The sequence below is a fragment of the Drosophila tropicalis genome, unplaced genomic scaffold (genome assembly GCF_018151085.1).
Source record: "Drosophila tropicalis isolate 14030-0801.00 unplaced genomic scaffold, ASM1815108v1 contig_573, whole genome shotgun sequence".
Lineage (NCBI taxonomy): Eukaryota > Metazoa > Arthropoda > Insecta > Diptera > Drosophilidae > Drosophila > Drosophila tropicalis.
In genome coordinates, this window is record NW_027173049.1 from 884612 (window position 1) to 903203 (window position 18592).

Below are 18592 nucleotides of genomic sequence, written 5' to 3' on the forward strand. Positions count from 1 at the left end.
GGTTTTTTATAGTAGCTAGATGTATTCACTTAGGCACTCAGGGTGAAGTCGATTATGCCGTCTGTAATACTAATCATTTCTAAAATCAGTTATTGGATTTAAATATTGCTGTAAATAGAATTCGGTTTCATCAGTGGAAGAAACACTCAAATAATTAAGGTTAATGCGCATTGAAATCCAAATTTAGGTGTTTCTTTTTTTCAGACATTCTTTTTGTTCATATTTCAACAGAGATATGTAACTGTAATCCGTTTAAAACTAAACATTACTGAATTGATCGTTAAATAAATAGGACATTTCATCGTTTTTCGAATGGGTAGGAATTTATAGTTGCAATAAAAATAAAAAACGTTTGCATACAAAAAAAAAGATTTAATATATTGAAATTTCGATATCCCTAAAAACTCACTGCGTGTTAGGACAAATTGTTAGTGATTTCACAGCGCAAAGAAAAAACAAAACAGATTCTCTAAATATTTAAGACCAGGCCGTTTGAAAATTAAAATCCATAGAAGTTAAAGAAAAATTAATTATGTTATGTACGTTTCTCAAATACTTAAAGAAGTTTATATTTAAAAAAGATAATCCCTTTGCAAAATATTCTGAAAACGCCACAAAATTTTGAATATCGTGTGTTTGCAGAAATCCGTACTAGGGCTGGGAGTTCATCGATAGTGGCGCCACTCGATAAAAGCGATAACAAAACAACGACAAACTATCGATGGTGTCATCAATGTATTGCCAGATCTACCTAGCAGACGCAGATTGTAAAATCGAATTTTTCAAAGTGATGCATTTAACCAGACAAAACCAATATTAATCCCCATAAAATAGTCAATAAATATATACAAATAATCGAATTAATAACCCTGGCATTAAGTGTACGCGTGTGCCTAATAAGATTATCCAAAAATATTTAATAAAAAAAGGTAAAATTAAAATGGGCGTGCAAGAAAAATGGCGTAATCACGCACAAAAAAAAAAAAGAAAAAACAAAACCAACAAACGCAACGCAAACGGAATCTATACTCTGTGTCAGCAATACTTGGAAAAATGAGAAAGAAAAAAATTTGAAATACAAAATTTGTGAAGAAATTCTGTGAGCAAAGCAAAAAATATATAAAAAATTTTAATTTGTTTCGTGAAAAAAATATAAAGAGAAAAGCAAAATGACGAAAATGATATTATACATAAGCATACATATATGCATGTACTTTCAATATCGACGATGGCATCAGACACAAGCACACATACGCAAATATGTATATGTAGATATATATACATACACAGGCAGACACATACTCACGCACGTTCGTATCAGCGGACAGACTGACTGGTTGGGTTGTTGTACATAACGTCGAGAGTTGAACACATAAGGGCTCTGGCTCGGCTCAATTTATAAATATGTGTGTACATAAGAAAAAAAAGCATGTGGCGCTGCTGCTAGCGTCGACGTTGCAGTTGGCGTCGCTGCTTTTTGCGCTGCAAGGGATTTTATTACGTCGAAACGTTTTGGTTTGGGTTCGTTCGTTTTATATTTTTGGATATTTTACACATGTATCAGGTTTGTATGCATGTATGTGTGTATGCAACGCATATGTATACACACACATGTACATTTCTCTTGTGTCCCCCCCATATGCAGTCTATTGCTCTCTCGCTTTCACGCTCTTTCTCTCATTTACTCTCCGTCTCCGTTCGCCTCCTTTTTTCGAAAATGCAACGTAACGGGAAACTTTGGCGAGTGCAGTGCTGCTGCAAGAACAACAACAACACTAGCACCAGCATTGCAAAGTGAAACGGGAACGGTACATGAATGGGGAGCATATATGAATGTACATATGTTAGTATGTATTTTCGATTTTCAACCGAAATGGCGGCTGCGGCGTCGTTGTCCTCCACCAATATAATTGCAAAAACCATTTTGCCATAATAACAAGTGCCATTTGCAATCTGTTTAAGGACAATGAAATCTGTAATTGAACCTAAAAAACTGATGCTTTTCGGTCTCTGATTCATTTTGTGTTTATTCCTGATGTTGGAGAGGAATTTTTATCCGTGAGTCAGTTGAACTGTCGCGTTATGTTTTGTCTGATTAGTCACCTGTTTCACAGATTTCGTAAATTTAATTAGTTGAAATCCCTCAAGGGTAAATACATACGCTTTCTGTATAACAGATAAGATTGTTTTTTTTTTGTTATTTTCTTCTTTCTTTGCTCTATCATAGCGCCATGTAACGTCAGATATAGGAAATGCCTAGATGGCCCAACCGAGATAAAAAAGTCGGTCGACCTTTTTATACCCTGCTCGAAAATAAACAAGCATTTTCTCCTTTTTTTCTTAGTACAGGGTATACAAAAATGTTTATAGTTTATGTGAAAACGTTTGATAAAGCAATTGCATTTACTATGTCTCATTTTTTAAATTTGGTCTATCAATATTTTTTTTTATTCAAATTTTTAATTTTTCACTCTACTATTCTTGTTATAATACCAATTTTTGAATCTTAACGCATTATACGTTACCATTCTAAGATTTGGTGTGATAATGTTAATGTGGATTGTAGTCAAGCCAGTTTTCTTCTCCAATCATACATACTTTCTAATACCCAAAAAAAAAAAAAAAAAAAAAAAAAATACAAATTTTTAATTGATAGGTTATTCAAAAAAAAATGTTTACGTTTCTTCTGGAATTTTACAAACAGACAAAAGTTTGAAACACAAATTTCTACCTAATCGCGTAGTCTGTATACCCTGTACACCGTGTATTAAAGCTGTATTAAACAATTTATATCAGCTGGTAGAATATTTAAGAATTTTTTTTAAGGTGTGACTCAAAAAGTCAAATGGATCTGATCAGGTGTTTTTACGAATTTGGGTAAACAAAAGAAAAGCTTATTGATATCTCCAAGCTATGTTTTGATGTTTTATCAGATGTTTTTTTAGTACCCTCTTCGCGTATATTGTGCTGCGTCATTTTCCTTTCCGTATTTTTCTCTATCGGGTGGCAAATTGAAGGTCTTCTAGCCCGAAATGAACTTTCGACCCGGTATTAGAGGCAAAGAGAATAGTGAGAGAAACTTTTGGCCCCTGCCAGGAAGCAGCAGCAGCAACTGCGGGCTCAGAGAGTGAAAGAGAGCTCTGCAGTAATTTCGATCAACCGCCGACCGAGTTGAATGCAGTCCAGAAGGAAGAGAGTCCTTCAGTTGACATCCGCACAGCGGCAGCTCCAGCAGCATGAGCAACCCTATACAGATACACACACACACACAACAGCAGCAGCTTTTCTTTCCCTTCCCTTCAATGTATTTGAAAAACTGGAATTTTCATCCCTGTCGTCATTTTAATTTTATTATTATCAGTTTGGGGGTGGTCGGGGGTAAAATAGAAAATTTACAAAGTTTTCTGAAATTTTATTATTATTTTGTACACTTTGCGGATTAGAGATTGGTGGGGCATGTGCGTGCGCGTGGCCAGCAAAGCCGTCCGTTTGTCCGTCCGTCAGATGATAAAGACAACTACAAATACGTATAAATACAATCTTTTTTCATACATAACATATGTATGTATGAGCAAGTGTTTGTGTGTGTGTATGTAACTAGTGTGCGAGTGTGGTACAATCTACGTGTTTGGGGCCTAGTAGCGCAAATGTTATCGCTCTATTTGTGTGAAAAGAAATCATCATCACCAACAACAACACAACAACAACAACATAAAGAGCAGCAACAATATAAAATGAAACTACGTAAAAGAGAAAGAATGTGTGTTTTTTGGCGTAAATATGACCACTTGCACTTTGCATTCCCATTCCCATTTTTACAAAAAACATTTGGTTTAAATAAAAAGCCGTACACTGCAACAAAAAATTGATCTCGTAATGCAAAAATACCACTTGGAGATCGGCCATGGACTTTGTGTCTCAAAATTTCGCATTGGCATTTTTCGTGAATTTAGGTATTCAAGCACAAAACTTATCAGGCTCCTTGCCGATAAATTGTTGGGGTCCCCGGGACCGAAGAATTACTTTTCGTTGTGTGGGTCTTCTTTCTGGAAATGAACGTTATGGTTGTCCTCCCCTGAGTCAAATGTTTTTGTGATGGTATCTTCACCAACGCCATCTGGATAAAAACAAAAATAAAGATAGCCAACCATCTCTAATCGATATTTCTGCAAATAGTTACATGGGCAGGTCATAAATTTCTATTACAAGTAATCGAATTAAATTACGCCTACAAAAATTAATATATATGATTTTTTATATGGGAATGTACATTCATATGTATACTTGGAATATCAATTAGTCAGCTTGTTACTTTGTTGAACACGTAAATAGATGATGTAAGAAAGTGCAAAAACCCTTATAAAAGCTCTTACTGGTAGCTCTAACTGGCACGCGTTCCCATAGATGAAAGGACTTTCAAGAAATTATCAAACTATGTAATATATTTACAGTTTTCCAATAGAAAATTCAGAATATTAGATACCCAAAAGACTATGATTGAAAACTATTTAAAATCAGAATCTGAACTAAGGATTATTTTATGTAATATACAAAATATGTATTACACAATGATATTTTAATTCAATTGGCTGTGTGTAAGTTTTGCTTTTGAAAGTCTGGGTGAAGTACGTAAGAAATGGTGGTTTCAAGAACTCAGAGCTGGCTCGGATATACATACATACATACATACACATATATGTACATATTTTGAAGCGATAACGATATATCGAAACCGCGAAGCCTCCCCGACACTGCAGGGCGTTGATCAGGAACAGATACTTGAAGAAATTAGTATCGTTATCTTGGAAGCTCGCGAGAATAGAATCTGAGTCGAATTAACATATGGATCCCTCAGGCAAACATTGAAACACAATGCCGAAGAAAATTGTTCTGGACGGCCTGAGCTACCGTTTAACTCGCCCTGTGGTAGCTGTAAGGACGAGGATACTTTTATTCCCCGGAGCCCATCATTGCACTTTCCTGTTTCTTTCGCGTTTAACGTTTCGCCTAGTTCCATACGGCGGACTCCACAGACGTAAAGATGCACGTCCTCATTTAAATCTCATAAGCTTTTTTTAGTGACCCCGAATGATCCTAGTTAGTGACCCTTACAAACACCACGTTGGACTTTTCCATCTTGGTATCTGAACTCTTGAAAAAAATAAAGCGGATGCCCGTCAGAAAGCAAAAAATGAGAATATGTGAAATTGCCGAAAAAAAGAATTGCACTTGTATGCACGCACACACATGCAAATGTGTTTTTTTTTTTTTCGTCCGTATACATCTGTGTGCTCTCATTTCTGTCGAACGAACGAAAGAGCAGATGAAGATGGACGACCGAGCGACCTTTTATTTACTTTTTGTTAACCAAAGGAAAGACATAGGGAACCGCCGACCTGAAATCTGAAACCTCTGAACAGATGTTCCAAAATTTCACCAAAGCATTTTGTTTTCTTCTTATTTTTTTAATATTGCACATGCTTTGTGTGTGTGTGTGTAAGTGTGTGCGACAATGCAAAGTGTGAAACAAGAGTCGTTTTTTGTTTTTGTCTTTCGTTTCACATACTTATACCTGCCTGCCTTATTTTATTCCAGGTAAAATCGACATCGCCGACGACGACAGCGGAATACCTAAAAGCAGCAGCAAAGCCATCGGCGGAACGCAGAATAAAGAAACAAGGAAACATTTGCCAAGCCAAGCAACAGTCAGCAGCAGCAGCAACAAGAAAAACCACTTCAACAAAAGAGGATAACATATTGGAAGAGCTCACACATACAAACATACCCACACACTCGTACACACACACACTACACCGAAGAAAAAGTTGAAAGAGAGACCAGACATTGTTACTGTGTGTGTGCGTGTTGTGTACATGTTCGTGTGTGTGTGTTGTACGTGCCCGGTTGAAACGGTGGGAAAGTAAACCGACATCTTTTTTGTACGAGAGTTTTGCAATCAGAAACGACAACCATCGACCAACAACAACCAGTCAGACAGACGTAGTCAAGGCAGCCCTTTGATAACACGCACGCACAAGCAGCGATCGCTCATTGTCGAAGAGAGAGAGGGCTCTGCGAAGCGAGTAAGAGCGAGCGTTCGCGAGAGAGTGCCAGCCATCGACCGAGAGATCGGTCTCAATATTAAGCTGCATTTATTCAAGATTTAAAGGTAAAAAATCAATCAAAAACAATGTCCATACAAAAATAAATTACATTGTTAACATTTCATATATGTAGGTTCGTAAATATTTTATTTCGGTGCTCCTGTGTGTATATCCTGGAAATTTTGAAACCGATTACATCGACACAATAATCTGTGTACATAATTTTGAAATTTCAATCGTTTTGAGTTTATTCTTGTTTTCGAAATCGCCCACGAAATGGTTTGAAATCGAAATCGAAATTTGTGCAAGTTTCTTGAGAGACTATAATGCAGTCGACGACGAAAGTAATGCCACTATTGTTAATATACTGAAAATGTAATATTTTTGAAATATTTGTCGAAATTCGTTGAGCCTTTTGTAAAGATTAGTTTCATAAAGGGCTCAGATTTGGTCCATTTTGGTCGCCTTCGAGTCCTTCTAATCCATCCTTCTCTAATCCCTCAAATGGTAAATTGGATCTTGAAGTTTAATTTCATAAATTACTAAGAATAGTGTTAACGTTAAAGTGAAAAATCATATAAAAGTAATAGAATTTTGAAACAAATAATAATAATGGTAAAATGTTGTATTTTGTTTTGTTTTACAGTTGATTCGACTTCCAAATGAAAACACTTGTCTTGAGTCCAGATGATTTGCAGAACTTTAACAAGTTCATTTATGATCCCAAGTCCGCCGCCCACCTGGCGGCTAGTGCTGGGGCCATAGGAGCGGCGGCTGCGGCCGCAGCTGCTGTGCAGCAACCAGCGGGAGCCGTGCAATTGGTCACAGGAGGCGTGGGCGTTGCAGCTGGTGGAATGGGCATTGGTGTAATGCCCACAGCAGTGTCTACTGCAACGACAACATCGGCAGCGACAGCAAACAATAATCTAATGGCATTGCACTATTATTTAAAGCATCCAGGAGCCCCACAGCCACAAATGTTAGCCACGACAACAACATCCTCACATCAGCAACAGCAGCAGCTCCATCATCATCACCAGCAGCAGCAACAGCAACTGTTGGCTCAATCCCAGACACAGCTGAAGCAACTGCAATTAAAACAGCCAACAATTCATCAGCATCAGCAGCATATAAGCTATCATCATCCCTACTATCAGCAGCAGCAACAGCAGCAGAGCATTCAATTGTCCAGCAACTCGCATCTTCAGAAGACACAATCACAGACACAGCATCAACAGCAACTTCAGCAGCAACAGCAATCGCATCATCATTTACCTGTGCACGCTTTGAATCAAAATTCCAATTTCTCTGCGGCCAGTTCAAGTACTGGCGGCACCGCCTCAAGTCATGCCCCCACCTTGCAATCGAATGGTTCCAGTGTGTCGCCCAACATTATATCAAGAGTCACGCCACAAGTGGCGCAATCGACAAATCCCCATTCGACAAGCACGACCAGCAATACAACTAATATAGCTGCTGCGGCAAATGCTTTGCTAAGAGCAGCAAATCCTGCCACCTGCTCATCATCATCCTCGTCGTCGAGCTCCTCCTCGGCCTCCAATTCATCAGCAACGTCCACGAGCAGCTCGGCCGGCTCATCGAACGCTTCCAGTTCCACGAACTGTGCCAAGAAACTAAAAACGGAGCCAGTCCTCTCGCAATACAATCAAACGGAGCGTCTAAATTTCGCCAACACATACATTGTGTGGAGCGAGGAGCATTGGCGTCGCGTCATCTTTCATGATGAGCGTCGCTTCAATTTGGATGGTCCCGATGGTTTCTCCTATTACTTCCACGACCTAAGAAATTATGAGCGCACTCTTTCCCAGCGTCCGCGGGGCAATTCGGTCTACATTTACCTGGTTATCTGTGTTGGTGGAGCTCTGCATTTGGAGGTGACATCAGCCAAACAGCGTCCCGAGTCCTGCATTGAGGCCATACTGCGTGAGCGTCCCAATATCGTTAGCAAATTGGGTGGCAGCACAGAATTCGTGCTCCAGGATCACAATTGGATGTCACACGCACTGCCCACTGCCCAGGAATTGCTCAATGCCGAAGGCCTCAAGACCCAGAAATGGCCAACAGTTGCCCATGACTTGAATATAATGGAGAATATTTGGGGTTGGCTTATTCGCGAGGTTTTCGATGGTGGACGGAAATTCTCACGGAAAGATGATTTGATATTTCGAATTAAGGAGGCGTGGTCGCGTTTACCACTTGATTTGATCACGAATCTATATAGCACACTGCCGGAAAGGATCACAGAATTGTACTACACACAAGGCGTCTATACGAATTGTTGACACCGACCGACCACCGACTGGGCCTGGCAGTTATGCACAAGGATAATGTTCTAAGAAACTGAAAACCATTATAAGAAGAACAACAACAACAACTGCAATCTGGGATAAAGGAGAAAAAGAAATCTTTATATACAATTTAACTTAACAATTTTTTGTGTATAGCTTTAAGATATGTGCAAAAGGAAGAGAGAGAGAGAGAGGAAGGAAGGAAGAAAGAAAGATGCCAATGCTGGTGTTGATGATGATCCTAATCCCGAAGACGATACGGAGATATAATGAATGAGGTTTAAGGATATAATTTTTCCTTTTTTTTTTTTTTTTAATTAGTTATTAAACCAATTTTTGTAATTAGTGTTTTTATTATATGCCCTTTCTTCCTTTAACCCAACCACCAACCCGATCCATCACCGCCACTCCTCCCTTCCCTTCCTCACTATTAATGTAAGCTTTAATTTTAGTTATCCCCTCCCACTTCCCTACCCCCACCACTACTGTAACAGCCACCACCCAAACCTTCAAGTTAGTTACAACAAACTTCAGTTAATTGCAACTCTTTAACTCCTTTTGTTAATTGTTTTTAGTTATGAAAAAATAATAATAATATTAATGTAAAAGGAAAGAAGGAAAAGAAAATTACATGCGAACAAAATTAAGGCAAAGCAAGTAAAATACAAAAACTTGTAACTTGTGCGGGGGGAGTTGATATACCTACATAAATATATATATGTATGTATAAACATTTATAAATGTATATATATATATATATATTGGTATCCTTAATCTTCTCCCCCTCCCCCAATAAAAATCCCTTACTTTGTAACTAAAGTATTATTTTAAGGCATAGTTTTTTGTTGTAGCAAATTACATAAACTCACATTAAAAAACGAAGAAGAAACAAAAAAGCAAAAGAAATCTGAGACAGAGAGGGAAAATCCTATCATGTATGTAAAATTGTTTACGAACAGAAATTATATTTAAACTAATTATCAATGTAATTAATACATATTAATTAAACAAAGAAACAACAAACAAACAAAACAAAACAAAAAAGGCAACAAAAAATGGAAAGCAACTTTAGTGTTAATTTAAGATCAAAACGAAATTCAAAACTAGAAATCATGCTGAAGAATTCATTCATAATCCTCCCGCTCGAAAAAGTTTCCTATTCACAATATAGAACAAGAACAAAATGGCAGCTACTGGCGAGCTCCATGATGCCTCAAGCAGAAGAACGAACTCTACCAATACTTAATATACATACACAATCTATATATAATGATGAACTGAAACAAATTGCAAACTAATCTAAAAATGAACTCGTTAGATGACGGGAAACTATCAAATCAAATATACAACCTACCATTACCACATATACATACATACATACATACATACATAAATGAATATGAAACTCTCAATTCGAACGGTTGAGAATATGATGGAGAAGAAAACTAATGAAAAACCAATGTGATTTTCTTTTGTTTCGCTTCAATGGGGAAAACAAAAATCAACCACAAACAAAACAAATCTTTATACATGCATATATACATACATATAGAAAAACAAAGGGAATTACTATGATAAATTAATTAATAAAACAAACAAAACAACAACAAACAAACAAAAAAATAAAGAAAAATGCAATTACCAATAAAAACTACCAGCAAATACGTAAAAATTAACAAATTAAAGTGTTTTCTTTTCCCTTTGTTAACGACAAAAAAAAAAATCATTTTTGATTATATATACCTACATATATCTATGATCTTGATCATGATATTTACATAAAGGATACATATTAAGAATAAGGATATCAATAAAAAGGATCCGTCATGACTGATAATGCCTTTGGTCATATTACTTAACAGCACGTTTTGGTTTTTTTAACTTTAAATTTGACTTTCTCTCCATTTTTGAAGATATCAGATTTCAGTAGTTTTTTGATAATTGTATTCAGATAATTACACGTAAAAGTCGTCTTGTATGATTTTGGTTTGATGGTTTTTTTACAGTTGTGTCTGAACAAAAAGCTCCCTTTTCCAGCTGTTCAACAGTTTAACACAGTGTTCTCAAATTTGTTAATGTTATAGTTATGTATATTTGTGTATTGGTTGAAGAAATTGTAGTAGATCTAGGTAATCTAAGATAAACTGCATAACACAAATTTTGAATTTACCCCCAGCATTAATTTTGCGGGAAATCGAAAGTAAAATTTGTTCATGATCTACGTATGAATGTAAATTGAATTTCCCGTCGAATGATACCTGTTTCATATGACTCCGACAACAGTTCGAGTTTTCAACACCTCCCGTTATTAATAAATAGGTAAGAAAAATTTCCCATACATCTTCCATCTCTTTCTTTGCATGCATGTATGGGAAATTTTGTATATTTTTACGAATCTTTTGAATACATCTTATTTTCGTGCCAACGAGGTTATATGTACATATGTTAAATATGTTTTTGTTAGAAAATCTGAGTATTTTTGGTATAAAATCAATTATGATATCAAAAGACAGTGCCTAGCACAAATTTATACACATATTTTTGCCATGGACTACCTGTAAATACAAACTGCTTTTATTCTCTATATTTCAATAAGGAACATTTTATTGGTTAATTTATTTAGAACTTGTTGGACTGTGGAGGAAAGAAGAATTCTTTAAATGAGCCAAAACCAAACAAGACAACGGAAGATGGCTGAAAACGCATCTCTAGTAATGAAGCTTTAATCATTAACCTTAGGAATATATGTATGTATATATATATACATACATATATATTTCAACAATATTTTTGGAATTTGTTGAACTTAGACTCACATTTGTGAAAGAATCTGCCATTCTTATTTGTCCGAGTTGAGTGGCTTAAAGTGACATCTACGTTCTATTCAAGTAGGTTCTTTCTGCAGTCGACACCAGATCTTTGTTGCTCCGGTGAAAAATTAATTCTTGTTCTGGCTTTTCACACTTCTCAAGTGAATATTGAAATAATCCGCATTCTTGCAAAACTTAAATAGAATCCCATAGCAATTTCTAAAAAATGTAAAACAAATTCTTTGTTTAAAAGTGTTAAAAACTTTATTTAAAAAATGTGCGTTATAAAAAGTCCTTGTATATAATACTCGATAAAGATTTGTTTGTGTAGATAAATAATTAGTAAATATAAATTGCTATTGGCACGGCTAAAATCGTGGTTGTAGGCACTTTCTAAAAGGTCCATTTAGGAATCACTATTTCAGTTAAATGTTTGGTAAACTATCCAATACTTTAGTTTGTATTTCGTTGCGGTAATATTTGAATAAATATGTCGATCAGTAGCCGAGAAAAATATTATAAAGGGACTATAGAGGGAATATTTTTCAAATTCATGAAAATATCTGAATTTCCAGTACAGTGTCTGCGAACCTCTCTACGGCCGTTTATAGAATATTCGTCATGATCAAATTTGATTTTATAAAGCAAAGTCCTGTTTGTCGGTCTTCTAATATTAAGTCGTACTATATTTTATCGATCGGTTTGTGGTTTTCTCTTCTTTTTTATGAAAAATACTGTTTATGATATTATGCTCCGCACACATGCTGGACTGCAAAAGGGCATGTCCTGCTTAACACAGAACCGTCCTCCAATTAATGACTTGGAGCAATCTTTACCAGCACATATAAAGCACGGTCCATGCCAGTGTATTCTGTTCCAGCACACACCCTGAACGGAGGGTCCAATGGGCAATTGACAGCGTTTGCAGGGGACAGCAAAGAAACTGTCATAGCACGGTAGACACAGAGGCATATTGGATTTCTCATCGGGAATGTATTGTTGGCCGGCTAGCGGCACATCGCAGCGATAGCAACAGAAATGCTTAATGTGGAATGTTGATCCTTCTGCGGCAGTGTACTCCTTGGTGAAGATCAGTTCATCGCATGCCTTGCAACGGGGAATTTTCAATTTGATGGCCAAGTCGCGCCCACAATATACCTGACCATGGTGAAAGAAGTAAACCAAATCTGCCAGAAGTTCGCGACACGTGTTACACTTAAAGCAGGCCGGATGCCAGGCAATCTCTTTGCCGGCACGTTCTGCCTTAACTGCCACTTCACCAAAATGAATGGGTAAATTGCAGTCACGGCAACTCACCGGTGCCGGTGGTGGTGGCATGGAGGTGGAATTGGGTTGTATCTGTAATTGCTGTTGAAACTGCTCGGCAAGGCCCTGACAACTGGGATACATGTTCATATCCTCAATGCCTGGAATGGATGAGAATTTTCCATGTGCCGCATTAAGATCCGGTGTTGAGGGCTTAGACTGGAATCCGGAATCATTACTCAACGAGGCGGGAATATTCCCGTAAGGCTTGCCATAGGCAATGTCTCCAGCAGTTCCCGCTGCTGCCATATTAGCAAACACCTTTTCGATATCCTCTAGCAGTTGCTCATCGTTGAGCAGCCAATTGTTGACATCCTTCAAGGGCTTCAATAGTTGGCAATGATCATGCTCGATTCCCTTGTCTTCCAGGGCTCCAAATAATTGATCATAGTAGGGTCTGTTGACCACTGCTGAGTGGAGCATGTGCTTATCAACACCGACGTCCTGTAATTGATTTCTAGTGACAGGTGTTAGCCCTGACAACTGATATAGATTGTCCACATTAGCTGGTTTGCTAGCCAGGACAAGCGGTGCTGGTGGATGCCCAGAACGAGCCGCTTGCAACGCTTGCTTCAAGGGCTCCGCCTGCACAATTTGCCCAAAGACCGGATCCCTTTCATAGTCTATATGAGCAGGCAGACCGCAATCATAAATTACTGTTGAAACATTACCAAATTTTACACGTCGCATCGGCGTATCCTGACGCATTTGTGAACCAAAACGGGCCTGGACTGGATTCTTAAGCGGCAAGGGCGAATTGAAGGGAGTGGCCGGTGAAGATTTTATTGGCGTCATGGGCTGTGGCAGCTGTGGACAAATGGTACTGATCTCGGCTCGAAATTGTGGATTCGTGTTAAATTCCTTGCGGAATTCAGCAATTGGCCCCAATTTGGGATCCCTAGAGATGATGTTGTTTTTTCCCTGTAACGAAAAACAATAAAATGACTAATTAAAATGTCTTAATTAAATCGGATTTTAATTACCTGGAGTGTGCCCAACACTTTGTCATAGATTACACCATGAGTGACAATACTTCTTAGAGCCGGTTGACTTAAACCCAGGAGTTTATCTTTAGTCTCGGCACAAAGACCATCAAACTGTTCTATCGAGTCACTCAAGGGTTCGGAAAATGCCACCAATAGCTTCGGCTGGGCATTGGCTGGGGCTTCTATAGCCTGGGCCACTTTGGGATTGGAGAGCAAATCACTTAGCGTCTGATCATTTATTGGGGCAACGCCCAGCAATTGCCAAGTTCTTTCCATGTGAACAATAGCCGGTACTTGTTCGATTTGACCATGCAGAAGGCGACTGCCCACCCTCACAACAATTCCCTGACCCACACATTGTTCTCGCAACTTCTGGACATATTGCTGCAACTGCTGGACCTCTGTCTCGGTCAAGCTGTCACAAAGGGTTGCGTCCAGATCATGGGCGGGCACTTGGAATTGCAGTTGCTGCTTTCTTTTATGTGCAGCATCACTACCAGCTACTGGAATCTGCGAGGCACCCAATTTTTCCATATAATCTGTGACCACATCTGGTGAAGCATTTGGTGGCACCCATTCCAACTTAACTGGCTGGCTGGCCAAAGCCTTGATTTTGATAAAAGCTGGCTTGGCACGTATTTGACCCAAAATCTCGAACTGCGCCCAACCTGAAGCGTCATCGTCCTGGCACATATGCTGATCTTTGCGGCATTTGCAGTTTCGGCAAACCTTTCGCCAGAAATGAAGATCCAGACCTGGGCATTTCTCCAAGCACTCGGTACACGGAGCCCCCGCACCAGATTCGTGTCCAAGCTTAGATTTTTTCAATTGCTCGCGACGGTCTTCCAATTGTGACAGCCATTCGGGAGCCAAAGGTGTTTCGACACAAGAGTTGGAGTTGTTGGACGCCATGGCTAGTGATTCATATCTAAGACGCTATGCGGAAAAATAAAATAAACACCACAGCAAAGCGGGAATATAGTTTTGTTTCCGTAATCTTTTACGCTTCTAAGAGATGAGAGTTTTTCCCAAGAGTTAAATAATTTAGATTCTCTAATAGTAAATCTGTGACAAAAAAAAATTCACTTCAGGGCAATTGGCTAAACATTTTAGTGTTGGCAAATTTTGTATTGATGCTTTGCGGTAGCCCTGTGTCAACAGCTGCTCTAATTAAGGGTATTCATGTCACTTTGCACAACCGCTACATTGAGGAATCAGCTGCGTTTTGTTTATATTTTGGTTTCTTTAATTTCAATAGATGCATGAATTGTTTTTTTTTTTTTATTTTTTAACTAAAACAGGCTATAATCTTTTATTTAAATTTGTTATTAATTTAGTATAATCACGTCTCAGTCTGTACTTTGCCACCCTTTTCAATTATCTTGCCCAGATCCTTGAGTGATACCTCGCCTGTTCCACGTTCTAATGGTTGCGGCTGATTTGGACCTGGCTTCCAGCCAACAAAATAGATTATTTGAAATGTAGCAGGTACACCAGTTTCATTGGCCTTTGCATAGAGTTCTTGATATATGGCGCTGGCTGCTAGCATAGTTTCACGACTCAGGTGAGCGGGTCGATTGAAGGCCGCATTATTTTCGGCCATACCTTTAAGATCCCACATCAATTCAAACATTGTGGGATAACCTATTACCATCTCATCAGTATCTATGGTCAGCATGGTAAAGCCAGCTCGATTCAGTAAAGATCCAATATCTCGGATTTGAGTAAAGGGTGAAATGTGTGGAGATATACCACCTTTGCGTTCCAACTCGGCCAGTTGCAGAGACGAGCGTAGTTCATATAAAGTGTCACCGCCAAATAAGGATGCTATAAAGACGCCATCCGGTTTAAGGCATTGCTTTATTTTGGCAAAGCAACCTGGCAAATCGTTTACCCAGTGCAAACTCAAGCTTGATATAACCAAATCTAAAGAGTTATCGTCGAACTAAACAACGATTAAACGAGAATAAACGGAGAATGCTTTAAAAAATTTGAATGTCATCATCTTTACCCACATCCAAATCTTCCTCATCCTTGAGTATTTTCGCCATTTTCAGGCCGGGTGTGCCCTCAGCTTGCTCCAGCATTGTTGCACTGGTGTCCGTTAGAGTCAAATGTTCAACGCATTCGGCTAGAATGTGTCTAGAGAGATAGCCCCGGTTGCATCCTATGTCAGCTGCTGCCTTAAATTCACGCTTAATATCAAATATACGATCCGCAAGTCGGAATCCGATCTCTTCCTTTAGATAATCATAAAGTGCCACGTCCGCACTGAAGGAGATGGAATTGGATCACAAATATTTTTTAATTTAAATTACAATTTCATAATATAACTACCTAAGAGCAGCCCGTTCCTTTTGCAACCGCTTTGTATTCCGATCAAAAATAACTTGGTGAGCGGGTTGCACTCCCAAACTTCGCAACAGAAGTATAGGCTTCGCTGCAGTCAGCAGAGGCTGGCATTTCCTTATCATCATTTAGTAATTCACTGTAAATTACCAATATCAATATGAACTCCTTTTTTGTTATTCAATTTGCCTGCAAGTAGAGCTGGAACCAACGAAGGGGCAAAAGGAACTATAGTTATTCGTTAATCGATAGGAGTTTATCGATGATTAAATATCGACATGACATCAATTAAACTCGCATTAAAAATTTATTTCTTTCTTATTTATTTTCCCTTTCTGGGTGTCAATTGGTAAACAGCCAATAAATGTACTAATTCCCCTTTTTATTGGGATATGGCTCCAGCAACAGAGGTACATATATTCATTTTTGTCAGAAGTGTGCAACGCATGAAAGGAATCAATTTCCTTACTCACGCTCACTCACTGTGATCTTGCATCCCTGCATCCCCGCTTATCCCTTGTCAAACGTTGGTCGTTAGAACTATGACCGCTGGAACCCCTCTCAAATTCAAAAAACAAAATCCCTACTTAACACTGCCACCCCCTGTTTCTCGTCCTGCCCAACTCTAACCGCCACTATTTAGCTTTGTTGCATGGTGAGGCGGTAATTTACAGTTTAGTATATTTATACAAGTTGTTTTGTGCACCAAACATTTCCAAAAGTAAGCAGGCTATTTTTCTCCTTTCAATAAAGTTTCTTATACATTCTTTTTGCGTACTTTATCGAAAAAGTGTTTTACTGTTGTCAGGTAAAATAATATACTGAAGTTGAAGCAAATTAAGATTTAATTCATTTCTATAACATGTTTTTTTCATCAAACATTTTTTTTACTTTGGTCAGCCGTTAATTTACCGATTTCTTTTTCCACGAATTGTTGCATGGAATAGCGTTTTTCATTCTCTTTCATTCTATCAATGCATAATATCGTATTTTACTGTTCCTTTTTGAAATTTAGGGCAAACTGAAGCTCTTACTATTGAAGCTAACATGGATCAAATAATGCTAAATCTGATGATGTCAAATCCGGAAGATTTTTCTGAAGAGGTTGCTACTGAGTCCAACTTGGTAAATATACATATGTATGTACATACATACATGTATAAATACTTAACCAATGCATAGGTCATTTAAAAAATGTGTCCACCTCGATTTCAGATATCGGATGGGTTCGAGATGCTGAACTATCAGTGCCGAGGAAACTGTGGCAAAAATATAAAATGCATATTACAGCAAGCCGCTGATACAATTAAATTAAAAGATCATCAAATCGATAATTATGTCAATACAGTCAAATTGAAAGATCGCCAAATCGATAATCTTATCACTTTGGCTTTAAAGAAAAGTCCTGATTTGACAAGTCCCATAGAACCATCAAACCCTAATATGGAACGAAACGATTTGAACACAATATCAAACTACAAAGATCAACTCAAGAGCGCCAATGAAAAAATAAAAAGTCTTAAAATACAGATTCAACAATTGATTGAAGTCGATGAAATGGATGAGGTTGATGTGCCCATTAACAATTCTGCTAAGAAAAGAAAGACAAACATAGAACAAATAGAAGCAAAGGACGAGACTAAGCACCAGGATAAACAGAAAATAATGAAAAAAGAACTTTGGATACATCGTTCAGCTCCCGCTGCTCTTATGATTGAAAATAATATAGCTGGTCCAGGTTGGACGGTCATTAATCGTTGGATAATGGATAATGGTATATTAACTGAAGATATTTGTCAGTTCTTGCACGTCTACGAACTGACCAAGGATAACCCACATGAATTATACATTCATATGGAACGTAAGGATGGCGGCACTTCACATGCTCACTTTAGTAACTTTGTCCTTGGTGCATACGATGATACAAAAAAGGATTATGTCATACAAATTTTAAATGGTCTTAGAAAGCATTCGAATATACTTGTTGGAAATTTTACCGGAAAGGCCATAACAGAATTGTATGATACTTTCTGTTATGATTGCGTTATGTCTCTTATAATGATAAGAGAGTTATAAAATATGTACATTGTAAAAATAATGTAATCTCAATATTTTTTTAAACTTCTGTGTTTATAGATTGACGCTATAATTCGTTAAATTTTCTTTATTTGGATCTAGACTAGCTTCTGTTTTTTGTTTGTTAGGATCTAGACTAACTTTACACATATATTTGAAAACGTTTGGTTGACAGACGAAGAAACTTGAAGAGATTTTCGCTAAGATTCATGTTATGATTAAATCATAACTTTTACTAATTGAAGAAAAAATATGTTATTCATTTTGTTCCACTAAACTTATTTTTAAGAAAAATACTTAAACATTTTTTTTTTTTAAGAACTTTTGTAATTACAGATTAATGGAATGAGCTCTTTTTATTTGTTTAAATCTAAATTAACTTCATATGTTTGAAAACATTTGCTTAATGGAAACCACTTTTGTTAAGTTTTATAACTTTTTGTAATTGAAAGAGAAATATTTAAGTTTTCGTTGTGTTAAACATATTTTTAAGTTGAAGACTTGAACTTGTAGCTGATTTAATATAATCTTAATTTGTTTTGCTTAAAGTGAGAAATCGGCATTAGATTTCAACAGAATAATAAAGAATCTTTACATTTCGACATACTGATCAGAAAAGCGTAAAAGGATGA

The 18592-nt window shown here is 37.5% G+C and overlaps 4 protein-coding genes across 4 annotated transcripts; 2 read left to right on the plus strand and 2 right to left on the minus strand.

The window, feature by feature from the left end:
* The first annotated feature begins 739 nt into the window (after window positions 1-739).
* LOC137575200 (polyhomeotic-proximal chromatin protein) lies at window positions 740-9974 on the plus strand. Its single transcript, XM_068287634.1, has 3 exons — window positions 740-929; window positions 5596-6169; window positions 6751-9974. The coding sequence occupies exon 3, from the start codon at window positions 6767-6769 to the stop codon at window positions 8405-8407; it is 1641 nt and encodes a 546-aa protein (XP_068143735.1). The 5' UTR covers window positions 740-929; window positions 5596-6169; window positions 6751-6766; the 3' UTR covers window positions 8408-9974.
* A 1487-nt stretch (window positions 9975-11461) lies between these two features.
* On the minus strand, window positions 11462-14649 carry Tes (Testin). Its single transcript, XM_068288121.1, has 2 exons — window positions 13533-14649; window positions 11462-13470 (listed from the first exon to the last, which is right to left on the minus strand). Exons 1-2 carry the CDS (start codon window positions 14445-14447, stop codon window positions 11962-11964), a joined length of 2424 nt encoding a protein of 807 aa, XP_068144222.1. The 5' UTR covers window positions 14448-14649; the 3' UTR covers window positions 11462-11961.
* A 153-nt stretch (window positions 14650-14802) lies between these two features.
* LOC137575358 (arginine-hydroxylase NDUFAF5, mitochondrial) lies at window positions 14803-16095 on the minus strand. Its single transcript, XM_068287901.1, has 3 exons — window positions 15873-16095; window positions 15551-15806; window positions 14803-15480 (listed from the first exon to the last, which is right to left on the minus strand). Exons 1-3 carry the CDS (start codon window positions 16010-16012, stop codon window positions 14878-14880), a joined length of 999 nt encoding a protein of 332 aa, XP_068144002.1. The 5' UTR covers window positions 16013-16095; the 3' UTR covers window positions 14803-14877.
* A 487-nt stretch (window positions 16096-16582) lies between these two features.
* On the plus strand, window positions 16583-18033 carry LOC137575410 (uncharacterized). The gene is made up of 3 exons (XM_068287975.1): window positions 16583-16605; window positions 16900-17009; window positions 17100-18033. Exons 2-3 carry the CDS (start codon window positions 16932-16934, stop codon window positions 17958-17960), a joined length of 939 nt encoding a protein of 312 aa, XP_068144076.1. The 5' UTR covers window positions 16583-16605; window positions 16900-16931; the 3' UTR covers window positions 17961-18033.
* Window positions 18034-18592: the final 559 nt, after the last annotated feature.